Source organism: Saimiri boliviensis, chromosome 9 (assembly GCF_048565385.1).
Source record: "Saimiri boliviensis isolate mSaiBol1 chromosome 9, mSaiBol1.pri, whole genome shotgun sequence".
In the NCBI taxonomy this organism is placed as follows: Eukaryota; Metazoa; Chordata; class Mammalia; order Primates; family Cebidae; genus Saimiri; species Saimiri boliviensis.
The window spans coordinates 63,681,937-63,701,706 of NC_133457.1; the positions used below are offsets into that span (position 1 = coordinate 63,681,937).

At 48.3% G+C, this 19,770-nt stretch overlaps 1 protein-coding gene across 1 annotated transcript in view; it reads left to right on the plus strand.

The window, feature by feature from the left end:
* Nucleotides 1–1,787: 1,787 nt before the first annotated feature.
* ACVR2B (activin A receptor type 2B) overlaps nucleotides 1,788–19,770 on the plus strand; it is a 38,505-nt gene continuing 20,522 nt past the window's right edge. Inside the window, exon 1 of the mRNA XM_039461979.2 lies at nucleotides 1,788–2,220. Coding sequence (XP_039317913.1) covers nucleotides 2,169–2,220 — 52 coding nt within the window. The 5' untranslated portion in view covers nucleotides 1,788–2,168. The remainder of the gene's footprint in view (nucleotides 2,221–19,770) is intronic.

The following is a 19,770-nucleotide window of genomic DNA, read 5'->3' on the forward strand; positions in this document are numbered from 1 at the left end:
TTTCACTCACTGCCCTGCCCCCTAACCTATACACAATAAATACTCATGCTTCTGGACATTCCGGGCCTCGTCTGACTCTGCTTATAGGTGGCATGGCTCCCTGAGCCCAGCTGCGTTTTCCTTGTACTTCTGTGTCCTGTCTCTTTATTTCTCTGATCCTGTGCCTCAGCAGAGCATAAGGCTCACCCCACGACCCTGTGGGGCCCTCAGCCCTACAGGAGTCTAACCTCTTCACTTTGCATATGGGAAAACTGGAGCTCTGAGAAGTGAAATGACCCAGACCTCGAGGTGCCACCTCCCTTTCAGTGCTCCTGCCCTGCGAGGATGTGGCAAGTCAAGAGAAGACAGAGGATTATTAAAGTTATCTGAGGATCTCGGAGCCTCATCCCTGAGCTATGATAGTCATTCCCTCTTAGCTGGGAGCCCCATCACGACCTTCCAAAGCTCTGGGTGGAATCTGAGACTGAGAATGATGGCTTCCCATCATCCTCCAAGGAGGGAGTTGGAGGTGAGAAAACAGCAAAACCATGTGCTAGACAAGATCTCCAACTGCAGGGTTCTGGAGGCAATTAAGAAGTTTTGAAGGCGCAGATTGAAACTCGGGGCCGCTGAGGGCCCGCGTCAGGAACTGCTGAGGACAAGATGGGGTTACAGAGGGCAAGCAGATACCGACGCCCTTTTCCACCTGCTGGGCATGGAGGGGCGGGACTCAGCCCCCTCCTCGATTGGGTTTAAATCACCACTCCCAAGGATTCCTGGCTGTGCCTTTGAGTGTGTGGCAAGGGATTGCAGACGGTGGATCGTTTGTCAATTCAGGGAAGTCAGCCTCTTTCTGCCACTGAATTCGCCCATCCGACTTGCCCATGGTTCACTGTGACCCTCACTGCACGGGTGGGGAAATCCAAGGTGCGGAGGGGTCTGGGCCAGAGTCCGGGCTATCGACTCATTCCGGGGTTGTAGGGTGTTAAAACGCGCGCTTTGAATAGAGACTCCCAAACAGGCTTTGTGTGAGTAATATGGTTGTTTATTCACCTGGGTGCAGGAGGGCTGAGGCTGAAAAGGGCCTCAGCGAAGGGCGGTAGGATAGGAATTGGTTTTAAACGGTTGAGGTGGGCAGCGGAAAGCTACAGAAGTTACAGTTAGTGGCGGGTGTTCTGCAAGCTGGGAGGCGGTCCTAGGGTGTGGAGTCAGGAGGTTGGCAAAGCTGGGAGGCGGTTGTAGAGTCTGGAGTCATGAGTTTGGCCAAGCTCGGTTACAAAGTCGAATGGCCTTGTTAGTTGAGGCCGGAATAAGAAACAATGGAAATGTCTCAGGTTAGTTAGGCGCCCGCTGCAGGGGCTGACGGTTTCTTCCAGGAACTCCTCTGGGGTGTACGTGCAGGTCACAGCGCTTACCATGCCGCTTTCCGCGCGGTCAGACCTTACATAGGGTAGCACGTGTGAGGAGCGTGGGCTCCAGCGTGCCGGGCACTAACTGCAAGTGCAATGGCCACAGGCTCCCAAGGTGGTCAGGAGCCCACTCCCAACACCACTCTCCGCGAGACCGCCTCGCCATCCAGCAGGGTGGTGCGCGCGTCCTCCCACACCGCACGGGGGGGCGGGGCCTCCGTGTTGTTGTTTCTCTGGGGCCCCGCCCCTCAGGGGGGCGCGGACCACGCGGCCGGAGGGCCCGCCTCCCCTCCCCCTCCCCGCCCAGCCCGCCCGCCTCTTTGTATCCAACATCCGGGTTTCCCCGCTGGCTCGGCTCCGTGGCCGCCGCTCCGGAGCCATTTTGGACTCGGTTCAGTTCCCCTCCCCCCACCCCTCCCCCCGTTCATGGCCCCTCCGGACTCGGCCCCTGCGCCGGGGGCCCGGGCCCAGCCCCGCCGCGCTATGCCTGAGTCGGGCGCGCCCCGGCCCGTGCCCCGCCGCCGCCCCCCGGCCCCCGCGTCGCCCCGGAGCCCGGGCCGCAGCCTGCACCGCCCGCAGCTGCCCTGAGCCCGGCCCCGCCGACTGGCCCTTGGAGACCGAACGCTGCTCGGGGACGAAGGCGCAGGAAGCGCGCGGGGAACGAGACCGAAGGAAAGAGCGAGAAGGAGAGCGCAGCCGCCGCCCGGCCCTGCGCGCCCCGGGAGCGCCGTGCGGCCCTGCCCGCGGGCTCCGGGTGTGCGCGGGGCGGCGCCGCGGAACATGACGGCGCCCTGGGCGGCACTCGCCCTCCTCTGGGGATCGCTGTGCGCGGGTAAGAACGGGGCGCGGCGCGGGGACGCTGAGAGGGCGCGCGGGGCTGGCCTCTGGCGCCGCGCGGTGTTTACCAACAAAGGGCGGGCCCGCGGCCTCGTCGCCGCGCCACCTGCATTCAGCTCGCAGCGCCCGGGCCCGGGGCTGGGGGCGCGCTGGGTGCCCAGCTCGTAGGTCTTGGGGGCACGGTCTTGTCTGCGCAGTCATTCTGCGGGGTTCTGGTTCCTAGACGCGCCCCTGCGATGGGGGCCGGGACCCGGAGCCTCACGGTCGGAGTTCAGGCTACACGGGCGCGTGGAACCCAGGGAGAGAGTGAGGAAAACCTGAGTGTGGGGAAGGCGGCCAAGCCGGTGGGCACATCTCATGGGGGCGGCAGGATTGTAGGTGCAGCAGCAGCGGCATGCGGGGAGGGTTGCACGTCCCTCAGAGTCACTAAGTGTAGTGAAGCGAAGGGGGCGGCTTCGCGCAGCCCAGGGAGTCCCCAGCATCCCGGACCACCAGTCTGCGTCCTGTTCCCGGCCCGGCGGGCTGTTGGTGCTGGCTCCCACCTGCTCCCTCTTTCCCTGCCTTTGGCCCCGGTTGCGGAGTGTGGCCGCTTCGCGGGACCGCTTTGTTTGGGCACTTGGGAGGGGAGAGGGAGTAAGATGGAAAACCAACAGGTCCCTGTTCGCTCGGGCCTTCGGGAGGCACGTGGCGGGGTGGGTGACCCCCACACTTAGCTCGCCGGCGACCACGGGTGTGGTGTTGGAGGTGTTCGGCCAGCGCTTGTGTGCTTGTCGGTGTGTGGGTGCTGGCGTAAACAAGCGGAGTTCCGCTTGGAAAGCTTTTTTCCCCCTAAGGCCCAAGCACCGATTTCCCTCTCCCAGTGGTGCTGGGTACCCCTAACCCCGGCGGGCGCGCCGGGACGGCCTTTTGGCCAGTCCTGGGAAGCGTGGGGAGCTGGGCACTGAGGCGCTGGCGAGAAGGTCGGGGCTGCTGGTACCCGGCCGCCGGGTACTGCGCGTCTTTGTTCCCAGCCCCCATTACACATGCAGCGCGGGTCCCCCGCCGCCCACGGTAGCAGCAGCCTGGAGTCTGGGAAACCCGTGAGGGGCGGGGCCGGGCGTGCAGGGGCGGGGCCGGAGTCCCCGCGTTGCTGCAGGGGTGGGGATCTGGGATCTCCGTCCCGTTCCCACCGCAGTTTTACCTCCTTTGCGTCGTGGTGAGACTTAGTTTACACCGAAAACGAGTGAGTTCTGTATGGTAGTAGCGCTCTCGCAGTCTGAGTGTGCAGACCAGAAGACCTGTTGGCACCTGAGCACCTATGGAAGGGGGCATTGCAGCTCTCCTGGAGCTGCTCCCTGTGTGCTGGAGGCAAAGTGGTGGTCGTGTTGGACTTTCTGTTCCTCTTTTTTGCCCCGCTCCCTTTGGGATGCCTTTTCCCCAAGAAGGAGGGCTCTGAGGTGAAAGGGGAGGCATTGGTCTGCCAGAGGCAGGGCTGCAGCCGGCTGACTTGATAGGCACACAGCAGCCCGCCTGGCTGCCTCCAGACCCGCTGGGTGCCTGATCCCTGCAAGTGCTGGGGCTCTTCCAAGTCCAGGCTTTAGGAGCACTTCCTCCCGAGACAAGACAACTTCAGACCTGGGATCTGGGGAGCACTGGTCTCACACTTCCCTCCATTTGGCAGGGCAGGGTGGCATCAGGGCCCTGGAAGGACTGTATTTCCTTTCTTTTTCCTCTGCTTCAGCCTGCTAGCTTGGACAGTGCTGAGCAGTGTACCCCGCCAGGGCAATCAGAGTCCTACTATAAGGACCTATGTTCCTGCCCAGGGAGGAAGGCGGGGGTCACTAGGTATTTCTTGTGGTCATACCAGCCAGTCCCTGACCGGTGAGGAACTGTGAAAAGAGCTGCCCTAGGCCCAGTTTGGAGCAGACCTGACCCTCCTGTTGCTTTGGCTTCAGGAATGCCTTTTTTTTTTTTTTTTCAAGCTCCCAGCTTACCGTTTGGAATAACCCCCATGCTGTGCAGCACCCAGTGCCCTGGTAGAAGGAACATCTAGAAGATTGCTGACAAATATTACATGAACTCTATGTAGACACAAAACTTAACATTTCCTAGTAGTCATGTTGATAAAAGGAAGAAGAAACAGTCTTAGCTCGGGCTGCTATAACAAAATACTGTAGACTGGTGGCTTAAACAGCAGAAATTAATTTTCTTAAAGTTCTGTAAGGCTGAGCCCGGGGTGCAGGGTGCTGGCATGGTTGAGTTCTGGTGAGGACCCTCTTGTTGGCTTGCAGACATCTGCCTTCTTACTGCATTCTCACATGACAGGGGTGGGGTAGGGTGGGGGATGCTTTCCTCTTTATAAGACCATGAATCGTGTCCTCATAACCTGATGGCCCCACCCTCATGACTTAATCTAACACTCACTACCTCCCAAAGGTCCCATCTCCAAATGCCATTACACTGGGGGTCAGAGCTTCATCATATGAATTTTGAGGGGATTCATTCTTTCCATGACGTGGAATGAACTTTAATAGTCTGTTTCACTGGCTGGGTGTGGTGGCTCACCCCTGTAATCCTAGTACTTTTGGAGGCAGAGGTGGGCAGGTCATGAGGTCGAGATTGGGACCATCCTGACCAACATGGTGAAACCCCGTCTCTACTAAAAATACAAAAATTAGCTGGGCTGCTGGTGGCGCCTGCCTGTAGTCCCAGCTACTTGGGAGGCTGAAGCAGGAGAATCACTCAAACCCGGGAGGTGGAGGTTTCAGTGAGCTGAGATCATGCCACTGCCCTCCAGCCTGGTGACAGAGCAAGATTCTATCTAAAAAAAAAAAAAAAAAAAAGTATATTTTATTTAATTTGATATATACAAAGTAATCATTTCAGCCTGTAGTCAGTATTAAAATGAGAGACATTCCATTTTTGTACTGTCTTCAAAAAAATCCAGTTTGTATCTTAGGGAAATCTCAGCTCCAACGTTTCTACTGCTCCGCAGAACATTTGACTGCTATGCTAGTGGCTACCATGTTGGACAGTGCCATCTCAGAAGGGAAGGCAGACTTTATGTTGTAATAATGGCATATGGTGCTTGCCACAAGATCAGTCAGTGGTCAGTTATTCTTTAATAATTCTTTAAGTCCTTTGGGGCCTGTCCTTGGCTCAGCGTCCTTGGGAAACAAGCCATTTGGCTCTTGTATTTCGGTGGACATCCCAGACATTCACCTTGTAGCCTGCAAGAACTCCTGACACCTGTCTCTGTACTTGGAGTTCAGATCACAGGGCCTGTGGGGGTGGGATGAACAGTGCTCTAAGTGATGTGTCCAGAGCTCTTGGAGAGGAACCTGCGTCCCTCCTGTCCTATCAGGAAGTACAGGCCCTGACTGTCCTCATAGGCTGACCATTCTTTGATCCAAAGGCGTTTCTTGGCCACTTCCTTGGGGGAGGGCAGGCAGAGTGAGCAAGTGAAGTGAGGTGACTCTCATCCCTCAGGCCTAGTGTAGTGGTAGCTGCCAAGGACATGGGCTACAGAGCCATGGGCTGTGGATGGCCCTCCCAGGGAAGTGTTTTCTGCTATCTGTCCTTGTACCTGCTGGGCACTCGAGAAATGGATACCCTCCCTAGCTCTTAGGGGCCCCTCCAAGACAGATGAAGTGAAAAACCTGCCCATCTTCCCAGGCCCTACAGCTGGGTAAAAACATAAGATCTGAACCCCATGGCTTCCCATTGCTTGGGTGGGCCTCTGTGGTGTACTACTCTGTGGATCTTCCTGGGCATCAGGAATCTCCAAAAGCACCTGGACCTCTGCTGGCATTTCACCTAAGGAACTCCCATTACAGGGAGCCATTGAAGAGCCCACATTCTATGCAGTGATGCTTGATGTCATAGCCCCTTCTGAGAATTTGATGAAAGCTGTGGAGCCTCTGCCCAGGAAGATGTATGTAAATCAGTATATATGTGCATGTGTGTGTATACTGCATGCCCCCACTCTGTTTTGCACAGATGCAGGGAACCTGCTGCCCCCTGATTAGACTCCTTGAAGTCCTGGCTGCCCTGCACGTATCCACTGGAGCAGTCCTACAGGGCAGCTTGTCCTGGGGGTGAGGGGTGCTTGTTCCACCTTGTACCTCACTTACTCTGCCTTTTGCGATCCTGCCGGATGTTCAGATTCTAGCCCTGGTCACTCTTTCCAGAAAGCTGCCCCGAGTGCCTGCTATGCATTCAGCCCCTCTGTTTGGGAGCTCAGGGTAATGCAAATGAGAACCAAGGAGTATTGGGTCAGGAGTTTAGATCCACTCATAGATACTGACCTATCACTGTGGAATGGGATCGGGTGAGGACTGGGTCTGGATAATGCTTTTGAGGGTGACTCCAGACACCCTAGGTAGTCCTGAGGCAGGGTCCTGGCTGCATGGGCCTCACTCTAGAACGGGGTTTCTCAACCTTGACACTATTTACATTTTGGGCCTAATGATCGTCTATTGTGTATGGGGGTTGCGGGTAGTGGTGGGTTGAGCTGTTCTGTGCATGTGTAGGATAATTAGCAGCCTCTATCTACAAATTCCAGTAGATCCTCTTTAATCATGTCAACCAAAAATGTTTCCAGATCTTTCTAAATGTCCCTGGCAGAGGTGAGGGCAAAATCATCTCAGATTGGGAACCACTGATCTAGAATGTGCTCATGCTTTCAAAGAGGCACCCAGTTGTAAGAAGTAGGGGTAATGGCTTAAGAGTGCATATCCATCCCCCCTCTCTGAATTCAGGGTTGGAGGTTAGGTCTCCTCAAAGTCTAGGAGATTCCTGCTTAGTTGAAATCTACTCAGCACGTGACAGTTCGGTTCACAATTAGTGGTTCTGGTGTACAGCTTGCTACCGAGGAGAATCCTGGCGTCCTTGAGTTTTCCCAGAAGTGGTTCGAGTTTCAGGGAGGCGGAGGCTGTGGGTGGCTGGGCAGCCTGCCTGCCCACACCTGCCCACTCGCCTCTGACCGTTGCCTTAAGGCTGGCACTCACCTTCTTCCTCCTGTACATGCAGAATGTCAGGAAGTGCCTGTTGCTGGCAACTCTCTGCCTGCCCAGCACCCCCTCTCTGCTCACCTGGGAGCCTCAGGAGCTGAGGCTAGCCATCTGCCTGGCGGAGCGCAGGGGTTGTAGTGGGCCGTGGCATGCCTTTTCCCCTGAGCGGGCCTGCTGTGTGGCGCTCCGGGGAGCCACAGCAGCTGTGGGCCTGGAGTCCCCAGGCCGGGGACACCAGGGCAGGTGGGCAGCCTCTCCCCAAAGGTATGGGTGCAAGTCTCTGGGTGGTGGCCAGATGGGAATCTGAGGGCAGGGCCAGCCTTCCTCCTGTGGACCTGGGGAGGTGTGGGCAGCGCTGCTTAAACCGGCGGCCAGCACTGGAGGCGCCAGTGGAGCAGTTGGTATCTGTGGAGGCCTATCTGTTGGGCTTGGCAGGCTGGCAGCCCCCATGGCTGCCCCAATGTTTATTTTCTACTCCTCCCCTGGCCTGGTCTGAGCTTGGCTAGGGAGCGCTTTCTGTGGGACTATGTCTCATCTTGAACTCAGTGAGACACAGTTTACTGTACTGGGAAGTGATTACAAAGTGGGCTGTTAGGGTAGAGGAGGCATTTTTCAAAGCCCCGGTTTCCAGGTGCTCCACATCACTGATATGTGAAGTGCTTGCTGGGGTTCAGACTTCCTACTTCCATCTGTTTTCAGGGTCTTTACAAAGAGGACTTTATTTCCTTCTCAGAATTCTTTCTCTTCCCTCCTATTCTGTCACCAACTTTGTGTTCCAAAACAGACACCCAACCCCTTGTTCTGGGCTTCCTTCTTTGGTCTCTCCACCAGACTTATGGGTCCATCCTGGCCCTAGAAGTGCCTCTTCCTTGTGGTCCTGGGGATACTGTTCCTGGATGCCCAGGTTTTCTGGTGGTGGAAATGCTGCTGCCTTCTTCTGACTCTTCATTACGTTGGTCAGTGATGTCTCTGACTAAGACAGTGGTAGGTACTGGAAATCAGTGGATAAAGCAGGCTGGGATTGTTAGGGGTCAGCCATGCCTCCTCCCGGCCCAGGACCAATAATGGCTTCCCGCCTTCGGAGAGCCCTGTGCTTTCCCCTGGTTATTCTAGGCTTGCTGTACACATGCATGTGCCTTTTTCAGGTTCTTTCCAGGACTGGCAGCTCCAACTGGGTGTTTTCATTCATGGACACATGACCTCTGGAAGCGGGTGTGGAAAGGAAGCCTGCTCCACTGGGCAAATGTGAGGCCCTCTTCCCAGGGGAATGTTTTCTGGAGGGCTCTGACCTGCTGGACAATGGCGCTTCTCCCTGACCGGTTTCTGGGCTGGAGCTGAGGTGTTCCGTGAGGCGAGCTCATGCTCTTTGCATGTGTTCCTCTGCTGACTATTTCAGTTCCACTCTGACAACCAAGGAGGCTAAAATTAGTTCTGGAGAAGGAAAAGGAAGGCTGGTTGGAAACCCAAGCCCTTGGCTGGAGAATGGAGGAGGCTGCTTCCCAGGTTTGTGCCGGAACATTTCGGAGGATGGGACCAGACCAGCTGTTATCTGTCCGTCTGAGGAGAGGGAGGGGTCCCTGTGGCCTCCCAGACCTGAACCAATTAAAACAGGAGACTAACTTGGAAGCTGACTCTCTGGAGTGTTAATGCCAGGATGTTTTTTCCTTCTGGCTTGTGCAGTGGTGCACAGTGTTTTCAGGTATGAGGACGATGCCTTGTAATGAATGTCCAGTGTCATTGACAGCCCTCCTCCCTCTCCACCTCCAACTGGGTTATGATGTGTCTGTTGTTTGAGAAAGCACACATGAGTTTTCCCAGCCTGGGCTGGCAGCCATGGTTTAAGAACTCTTATTTCATGCACTTTTTGCGGATTTCCTTCTCACTGAAGTACGATATTGGGTTAGAGGGGAGCCCTGTGGCCCAGGGCTCATATAAGAGGTCCAGCTTCTCTGTGTGCTGGGGACGTAGTGAATCAAGGCTCCATTTGGCCTGGAGCTGAGGTGTTTCGTGAGGCAAGCTCATGCTCTTGGTGTGTGTTCCTCTGCTGACTATTTCAGTTCCACTCTGACAGCCAAGGAGCTCTGGGGCTTAGAAGCTAAAGGAGCAGAAGGGTTAGAGAGATGAATTCTGGTTTCTCTTCCCACCCAGCTAGTTCCTTGCCTGAGGGTGAGACCTGCAAGTCAGTGTGGGAGGAGAAGGAGAAGGAGAGAGCAGGCAATGCAGTCTTGTCTCCCCTATCCTGAAAAGCTGCATCCCAACCTCCCGTCACTGAGAGGTCAGCCACCCTGGGGTATAGTTGGGGGAGTAGAGGTCAACTTTAGCCCTAATTTTCTCATTTTTAAAAATTTTCTTAATTTTTAAACAAGTAATATACATAACGTTATATAGCAGAAATTTAGATGTTACAGATAAAAGCAGGGTCTCCTTTATTACCTCTGTTCCGCACCCGAGGCCCCCTCCAAAGGTAATCATTTTAAGGTTGAGGTATATTCTTCCAGACATTTTCACTTGTGTGTGCATCTATAGAAGTACTTATAGAAATAGAGGCTTTTTTCCACCTAAAATGGGATTCAAGCATTTAATTGAAGTATAAAATACATACAGAAAAGTGTACAAGTGATTACCATAAGTGACAGCTGAGAAGCATTTTCACAAACTGAATACACCAGTGTAGTCAGCATCCAAGTCAAGAATCTGAAATTTTCCAGCCCCCCCATCCCCAGCGAGCCCTGTTTGGTTCCATTTCAGTCTCTACTCACATCGCTAAGGTTAACTACTATTCTGACTTCTAATAGCATAAAATAGTTTTGCCTGTTTCTGTGGTTCATATGAATAGAACCTTATAGAGTAAACTACTTCGTGTCCATCTTTTCTTCACCATGTTCGTGACTTTAATCTATGTCGCATGTCATGGCTTTTTTAACTCGGAGATTTGTTTTGGCAAACTTTCTGATACATATGGATCTTTTAAATAACTATATAATATTCTAAAGTTTAAAAATATGGACTACATTTTATCTAGTTTTTGTTGATGGACTTTGTGATTGTATAGAATGTATGTGGACTGTTTCTCAAGGATAAATGAAAAAGTAATTTCCGGGTCATAAGACATGTATATTAGTTTTAGTAGATGCTGAAAAATGGTTTGATTTATGTATTGATTGAGGCTACCAAAGTGATGGCAGTGAGAGTAGAAGCTGGGTGATATGGCAATTGGTTCTGTGAAATGCTGGATTACAGAGACTGGAAATAGCCTGGCTTTATGAGGGGTGCCCGGACCGGGAAAGGGCTCACTTCCACTGGCTTAATTATGAGGAGACCTGGAGACAGCTTCTTGTGCCTGCATCTCCTACCTTGTGCCTGAGTCTCCTGGGTAGTGTGCTGATGAGGGAGGTATCAGTGGACTAGCCAGGTTGTGCTGGTCTGGGTTTGGGATGGAAGTGCATATATGTGTTTATGTGTGTTCACTTACGATGCTCCATGCTGCCTGCAGACTCTGAAGAGACTAAAGCACTTGCTGAAGATTGCTGAAGAGCTCTTGGTAACAGGGCACCACTGGTGAGCCCAGCGCATTTGGCAAAATCTGAGTGTGACAAAACGGATTTCATATGTGGTGATAATGATGGTGGGGATATTGGAGAAACCTGTAACAAAACTATTGTAGAGTCTGGTGAGAAGCTTTTCATGACAGAAGGAGCTCTGGTGAGTTTTTGTTCCTGGCTGAGTGTATGCCTTATTCCCTGTATAATGCTCTGCCACAATTGGCAGAAGATGTAGGGACGACAGTTTGGGATGACTTGTTCTCCAAAGCCCTTGCTTCCCAGTCTTGTTCTGCAGCTTGCTGGCTACTCTTTACTGTTATATTGGGATTCTTTATGTAAGTCCGCTCGTCAGGCCCTGCTAATGGATTTAGATGACACTCAGGTTTATGGAACTGTTTCTAGTACAAATGATACTCCAATCAGCTTTCCCACATTTTATGTATGATGTGCACTGTTTGTGTCTTAGTCTACTCAGGTTGCCATAATGGGATACCATAGACTGGGTGGCTTAAATAACAGAAGTTTCTTTTCTTACAATTCTGGAGGCTGGAAGTTAAAGATGAAGGTGCTGGCAGGATTGGTTTCCAGTGATTGCTCTGTCCTTGGCTGGCATATGGTAGCCTTCTCACTATGTCCTTTTTGCTGTGTGTATCCACTCCAGGTGTCTCTTTTTACAAAGATACCAGTCCTCTTGGACTGAAGGCCTACCCTTATGACCTCATTTAGCCTTAATTACCTCCTTAAAGGCCCTATCTGTAAATATATTAATGGCAAAACCTGCAGTTAAGTTTGCACCAACCCAGTAGTCACATTGGGGGTCAGGGCCTCAACCTATGAATTTTGGTGGGCCTCAGTTCAGTCTATTACTGTCTGAAACAATAAAGTTTGGTTGAAAGTGAATTCTGTTTTCCTCTTGAGTGACATTTTGGAATGGAAGTTATTTTTTTCAGGGCTTTGCCGTGGTGTTTCTGTTGTTCTTGCTTAACACTTTCAATGGGCAATCTTATCTGCACTGGTGGGCTTAATTTCTGTGTATGTGTGCAGGTTCCCTTGCCTTTGGGCATGCTGTGATCCTGAAAATATGTCTAAAAGCTGGGTAAAAAGTAGTATGGAGATGCCCTTTTCTGATAATCAGGATCAAATCCCTTTCTGATGGTAACTGGAGAAACTGGAAAAAATAAAACTTCTCTGGTTGAAGGCATTATATAGTTAAGAAGATACTGAAGATGTACCAGGCCAGTGTGCATGAGAACAGAGGCCATGGGTGATGATTTTGGTAACTAGGTCTGTTTTTAGTCAGAGGGGCGACTGAGACATTGACCATTGCATTTGATAGCTTTGTGGGGCTGGGAAGATAGGAATTGGAGTTCTAAGCAAAGGGTGAGCAGAGTCAATCACTTCTTTGGGCTTGATATCCCAAAGATATAGAAATGAGGGGGACCCATATATGACAGACCCTTAGACTGAAATATTCTGGAACACTGGGTGTGGTGGTGCACACCTATAATCCCAGCTACTTGGGAGACTGAGGCCGGGCGGATCAGTTGAGCTCAGGAGTTCAAGACTAGCCTGAACTCATCTCAAAAACAAAAAAATTAAAAAATATATATTCTGGGATTAATGGTACCTTTAGAAATGTTAATTCTTTCTGGAGGATTTATATCATCGTAGGCCTCAAATTAGCTTTACAATTTTGCAAATACAACGACTGGCTGGTAATTTTAAGTAAACAGCCAGCAGAAACATGACAGTTGAAGCCAACCTGGGTGACCTCCACATTGGAGTTGCCATGTACATATTTAAAAATAGTGTTCACTATGGTCAAGCAAATGAGAGTGCGAATTTCAGCGTATAGCTGAAAACTATGAACCAAAAAATCTGTTAAAGAATTGTACTGCATAATAACAGAAATTAATAAATCAGTGAATAATTTTATCAGGGGATATGGTGAAACTGGATAGAGAATTCGTGAATTGGATGATAGATCAGAAGAAAATATAAACTGAACCATGGACAGGCAGAAAGATGCATAATACAGAATAAAGAGAAATACATAGAGGGTGAAGTGAGCAGGTCTAAGACTCACGAATCACAGCCACAGAAGTAAAGGAGAGAGAATGAGGCAGAAAAGACAATAGCTGAGAACTTTCTAAAATGAATGAAAGACATAAAGCCATAGAGTCAAGAAATCCTGTAAATCTCAGGTAAGATAATAAAATTTAAAAATCCACATCTATTTCCATCACAGTAAAAATTCAGGAAAGCAAAGACAGAGAGAGAATGTTGAAAGCAGCTAGAGAAAAAAAGCCATTACTATCTATAGTTTTACTGAGAGCTGACTTCTCAGGAGAAACAGTGGAATCCAGATGACAATAGAATGATAGCTTAAGTGCTGAAAGACATAGTTGTCAACCTGAAATTCTGTATCAAGTGAAACTGTCTTTCCAGAATGAAGGTGTCATCATGTTAAGTGAAATAAGCCAGACACAGAAAGACAGATACCACATGATCTCACTGATATGTGGAATCTGTAAAGGTAGCTCTCATAGAAATAGAGGGTAGAATAGTGGTTACCAGAGGCAGGTGGGAGGTCAGATGGAGAGAAGGTGGTCAAAGGATACAAAGTTACACTTAAAATTTAGGAATAAGTTCTGGTCTGTTGCACTGTAGAGTGACTATAGTTAGCAAGAAGGTATGGTATATTTCAAAATAGCCAGAAGAGAAGATTTTGAATGTTCTTACCACAAAGAAACGATAAGTGGTGATAGATTTGCTAATTACCCTGATTTGATCATTACACAGTGTATACATGTATCAAAACATATTGTATGCCATAAATATGTACAGTTATGTGTCAATTTTAAAACAAAACTTCTTAAGAATGAACATGTCAAGAAATGTGTTGTTCTTCAGACGGAAGGAAGATAAATCCAGATGGAATGTCAGAGATGAAGTGAGGAATGAAGAGCAATGAAAATAATAAATTTTCAGGCATTTATTGTGAAAATGTGTTACTGAGTTTGAAATACCACAAAAACAAAATGCGTGGCAACAATGCTATATGTGAGAGTGGGGTGGAAATGAATTTACATTGTTCTAAAGGTTCTTACAATGTGCAGGAAGAGAGTGGAACTACCAAGTGATATTAAATTTTGACAAGGCATGCTATCATCTCTAGGGTAGCCAAAGGGTAGATTATAACTTTCAAGCTAACAAAGGAGACAAGACAGGCCGAGTGCAGTGGCTCATGCCTATAATCCCAGCATTTTGGGAGGCCAAGTGGGGAGGATTACTGGAGCCCAGAGTTTGAGATAATAGTGAGACCCCCATCTCCACAAAAAAATTTTAAAAAAATTAGCCAGATGTGGTGGCATGCACCTGTAAGCCCCAGCTACTTGGGAGGCTGAGGTGGGAGGATTGTTTGAGCTCAAGAGTTTGAGGCTGCGGTGAGCTGTGATTGAGTCACTGCATTCCAGCCTAGGTGACAGTAAGACCCTGCGTCCAAAAAAAAGGAGACATGGAATAATAAGGGAATTCTTCAGTTGAAAAGAAAACAGTACAGACCAGATGAGATAAATACAGCTAATATTCCTAATAAACATATGTAAAAATTTACTATTTTAAAGACAGGGTCTTGCTCTGTCACCCAGGCTGGAGTGCAGTGGCACGATCTCAGCTCACTGCAGCCTCTGCCCCCCACCGACCCTGGCTTAAGTGATCTTCCCATCTCAGCCTTTGAAGTAGCTGGGACCACAGGTGCAAACCACCACACCTGGATAATTTTTTGTATTTTTGGTAGAGATGAGGTCTCACCATGTTGCCCAGGCTGATCTTGAACTCCTGAACTCAAGCAGTCTGCCCTCCTTAGCCTCCCAAAGTGCTAGGATTATGGGCATGAGCCACCATGCCTGGCCTGATGTGAAAGTTTTTAATAAATATTTAAAGATAGACCTGAATACTGATTAAAAACTCTGAATCCGTGGGTGGAGTTGGCTTAATCTAGGGTGATGTGATTGGGCTGTTTGGGGAAATTACTGGATTCCCCTGAGAAATATCTTGTGTTTTCTGTCTGGAGGCGGCAAGCCTGGATGCCAACATCCTGGAAGTCATGGGGGGTGAGAACTAGGGTTTCTGTATTTGGTGTATTGTTCTGTATTCCTCTTGTTTCAGTGTGATACCTGTGTTCTCAGATTTGCCTGCTCCTCTTTGTTGAAGAGACTCTCTGTTTAATTTTCTTTAGAAAATAAACATAATCTCTGCTGGGTTGGGGAGGGGCAACAACCATCATGAGTGGTGGTGGGATCTGAGGATCTGACGGCACCTTACCAACTAACTCTTCTGTCTTTAGACTCACCTTTACCCCATTCCTTAAGAGGCATCTGGTGCCACAAATTCCTGAGTTTCAAAGGGTTCTCTGGGGAAGTTACATTGCTTTTCTGCTTTATCCAGAACAAGCTTAGGAGTCTGTGTGATCAGTTACCATTTGTGTTCATAATGCTTTCCAGATTTGAAATGTCATTTCTGTAGTTCTCTTCCGTTCTCTTTGTTCTTATAGGTTTATGCTGTACAATACTTTACTGTGGGTTTAGTGGGACTACAGGAGGCAGCAAAAGAAAATGTTTGTGTATAATCCTTGACCTTTACCCAGACACTCTCCTTCCAGTGTTCTCCAGGAATGATGGGTCCTGGAAAAGGCATGTATTTCAGAGCTGTGGGAGGATGGTGCCAGGGCCTTATTTACAAAGTCCAAGTTGGAAGTGACTTGAGGTGATCTGGCTTGGTTCCTCATTCCTAGGTGGGACTTCTGAAGGCAGGTGGAGCTCCTCCTGTCACCTTGGAAGGTGCTCCTGGACTTACATTTCTGGCATTTGTAGTGAACAAAACAGTGGAAAATCCTCATGCAAAGTATACAGAAATGCTGGAAAAAGTATAATAAACAGAAAAATTATAAGAAACACCCTTTTAAAATGCACATATTTAGCTGCATGTATAAGAAGTAAGGGAAAAGCATGAAGGGGCTGGAAACTAGAGCTGTATGCCTTCACTAGCTGAAACTGCTGATTCTCTGGGGACTTTGCCTCTCTTTATAATTTAGAGATATGGGTTTAGTAGCAGTATGGACAATAGGAGACAAGATGTGGAATTGAGATTGAGGCCTTTGCATGCCCTCAGATTTCTGTTGGGTTATACCTTCAGTGAAAATGTGGGCTAGAAGAAACATTCTTTGTTGAAAAAGAGACTAAATAATGACATTGTCTGGGACCAGGTGGGGGTTGGGGTGGGGGTAGTTTCCCCTGAGGATTTATAACCATAGGCTTGTGCTCACATGAGTTTGGAGTTTATACCATCCTGTTCTCTCGTAAACTAAGTTGAGAAATTAAAGTGGTTCCAAATAGTTGATGTGCTAGGGAGTTTGGCATAAGCCAAAAATATGTTACCTTTGAAAGGTTGCCCCTTTAAACTTGGCCTCAAAGTATTCCAACAGAAAAGGCTCCACTGAAAATAAGCTCAGTATTCAAAATTCTAAAGCCACATGAGGAAACAGTACCATGAGTAAAGTCAGAAATAACAAATGACAGAAGCAGACTTTCAAGAAGTTAAATTATAGAATTCCGAGAGAGATTTGGAAGTATGCCAAAGTACAGAGGTACCAAAATTGACCAGGAAGGCTTTAAAAAAAAAAAAATAGAACTTCTGGAAATGAAAAAATAGAATAATTGAATTTATAAATTGAGTAGAAGAACTAAACAACAGATTAGACATAGCTAAAGAGAGGATTAGTGAATTGCAAGTTGACCTTCAGGAATTATCTGTAATGGTGTTTAGATACAGAATTGGAAAAGATGAAAGGAGGGTTAAGAGACTGGACAGGATGAGAAGGTCTAATATGCTTGTAGTAGGAATTTCAGAATCATAGAATATGAAGATGTAACATTCAAGCTGATAATAGCCCAGAATTTGTCCGAATTGACAAAAGACACAAATCATTAGACTCTAAAGGCATAGTGAACCCTAAGCAGTATGAATTTAAGTATATACTTAGATGCATACCTTGTAGTGAAACTGTAAAGAAAAGACTAAAGGCATAGTGAACTCCAAGTAGTGTACATTTAAATATATACTTAGACACATATTTTGTAGTGAAACTGCAAAGAGAGAAAGCAGCCAGTGAGAAAAACAGTGTCTACAAAGTCAGATTAATAGCAGACTTTTCAGCAACAGTAGTGGAAGCTAGAAAATAATGGAATCATATTTTCAGAGAGCTGAGATAAAATAACTCATCAATCTAAAATTTTATGTTCATCTAAATTGCCATTCAGGAAGAAAGACAAAACATTTTGAGAAAAGCAACAAAGGCTCCTCTTCCAAGAGATTGCTACTGAAATATTTTTTTTTTTCCAGTAAGCACAATGATCTCAGAAAGGACAGAAATACAGGGAGAGATGAATGAGCAGACAGGCTGATGGCTGTATGGACACTTAGAAAATATAGACACAAATAATGTCTGATTTGGGAGCTGGGTAGTAAGAACAATGACATTAAATACTGAACACAAGCAATATGTTAAATTAGATGTAGGTTGGAAGAGTCATTAGAGTTTAAAATATTTAAGTTCCAATGAGGAATGGTAGAGATGTTGATTTAGGCTTATAGTAAATGTACCTATTAAAGTTTATAGGCCTAGCTTGCAGTGGAATAGGAATGAGATGTATAACTTCAAAATGACTGAAATAGGAAATTTTAAAATATAACCTAAACAGAGATAGCAGTAGAGAAAAATCAAATTTAAACATACCCAGTAATCATAAATGTAATGGGACTGAACTCTAATTAAAAGACAGTGTTAGATTGAATTAGGGAGAGGGAAGAAAGATTTAAGTTGGAAAAGAGAGTTTTCCCAAATATTAACCACATGAAATGTCATAAAGCTATGTTAGCATTAGATAAAATGGACTTTTTTGACAAAGAGCATTACAAATAAAGAGGGTTACTATACAGTAAAAAAAGTTTTATTACCAAGAATATATAAAATAATTCCTGCAACTCAAAGGAAAAGCAATCCAGTAGAAAAATGGGAAAAGATACACACAGGCAGTTTTTAGAAGGAACTAAGATCACAAGAAGATGATCAGGCTCACAAGTAATCAGGGAAATACAGATCAAAATTGTGTACCATTTCACACTCACCAGGTGAACCCCAGCTGGGGGGCTGTCTTAGATTGGCACTGAACTTAAATTGGCACATCCATTTTGGAGAACAGTTTAACAGTATTTAGTCAGTTGATGATGTTTAGACCCTATGACGAAGAAATGCTCACACATGAGCGCACACACAAAAGCGTACAAAAAGAATTCATGAGGGCTTTGGTTAGATCAGCAAACATAAATAACCTAAGAGTCTAGTAGGTGAGTGGATATTTAAAAGTTATGCGAGGTTATATAATGGACTGCTTCTGAAATCAATGCACTTTGGAGCTGAGGAGAGGCAGTAGTATGTGAAGAACATACACTCCAGAGACAGGCAGCCTGGGTTTGAAACCTGATTTTAACTCTTAGTAAATGACTTGAGGAAGTCTCTTGGTGCCTCAGTTTTTATAAAATGAGGGCCTCCTTAGGGTTATCATGAGGATGAAATAACTTATTATTTGCAGAATGCTTAGTATAGGGCCTGGGATGTAGTGTGAGCTGTAAGTGTTAAATAAATGTGGATCAAGCTGGATGGCTTCCAGATACGTGGATGAAGGAGAAAAAGCAAATGTGTTAGAGATTGTATTCGGCTGCTAGAAATAAGCAGTCATTTATTCTCTCAGGCAAATGCAAAGACACAGTGTTGGAATGTTTGGGTTTTTCCCTCCCCTACTGTATGTGCCATTCCACAACACATACACACGTGTGTGTGTGTGTGTGTGTGTGTGTGTGTGTGTGTGTGTGTGTGTCAGTATCTGTGTCTGTGTCTGTCATACACTCTAGCCTTCCCCACTGGCCCCTTCAGTCTCTTCAGACTCCCTCCATCTCTATACCCTGCCTGGCCTTACTCTGGTCCTGGGGAGGTAGTGCAGATGCTGCTGTGTGGAACTGGGGGTGTGGAATCATAACATGGATGAGTCACTGCTCTTGGCCCTCCTTGGGTCTTACAGAGGGACCTGCTAGGGCAACAACGGTGGCTGAGCAGACTCAGGGCTGCCTTTCGAGGGGTGCTGTTTATGGGGAGAGCTGCCTCTCCTCTCTGGGCAGATGTGAACTCTGGACACCAGAGGGAGAACACTGGCCCTCCTGAGACAGTCTTGTCCTCCTCTTGGGCATGGAGGCTTCTGGGAGGGTTTCCTAAGTAGATGTAGTGGTGAGTGGCACTCCTTCTCACCACTACAGTGCCCACAAGGGTAGGGCTGGGCACCTGCTCCCTGGGGTGGGCAGCTGCCAAGGGGCTTCCAGGAGCCAACTGTGCAGTGGTTCTGCTGGCTGCTGGGGTCGCAGTTCCTCTAGGAGATACTGGCTGGACTGGGGACACCCAAGTGTAGAGCTCAGGGACTCCAGGGGAGGCGGGCATGGACACTGCGTCTCTGAAGCGTCTCCTCTCCTTTCTCTCCTCATTGCGCTTTGAGCCCCTCACAGACAGGACCCTGGTGAGATTTTCCCCTTTTCTACCCAGGACACAGTGGCTATATCCAAGGCCAGCTGGACTGAGCTGCTTCACAGGAAAGTGAACTTCTCAGCATTTGACCTCCTGGTGCCTGTCTTCTAGCGTCACAACTAGCCAGTTTAGGTTCTGCTACTGGGAATGTTGGTTCTGAGTGCAGTCTACACGTACTGTGTGTGTGCATGCACTGCGTATGTGTGTGTAACTGGGAGTGGCGTCCTGCCAGGAGGGAAGGTTTGGGGAACACTGGGTGCTTTCTTTCCACTGGGATTAGGCTCCTTGGAGCATAGGGACTGCCCCTTGGGGACACTGCCACTTGTATACCAGCTTTCTTTGGAGGCCAGCAGTTGGTATGGCTATGACTCAGGGATGCA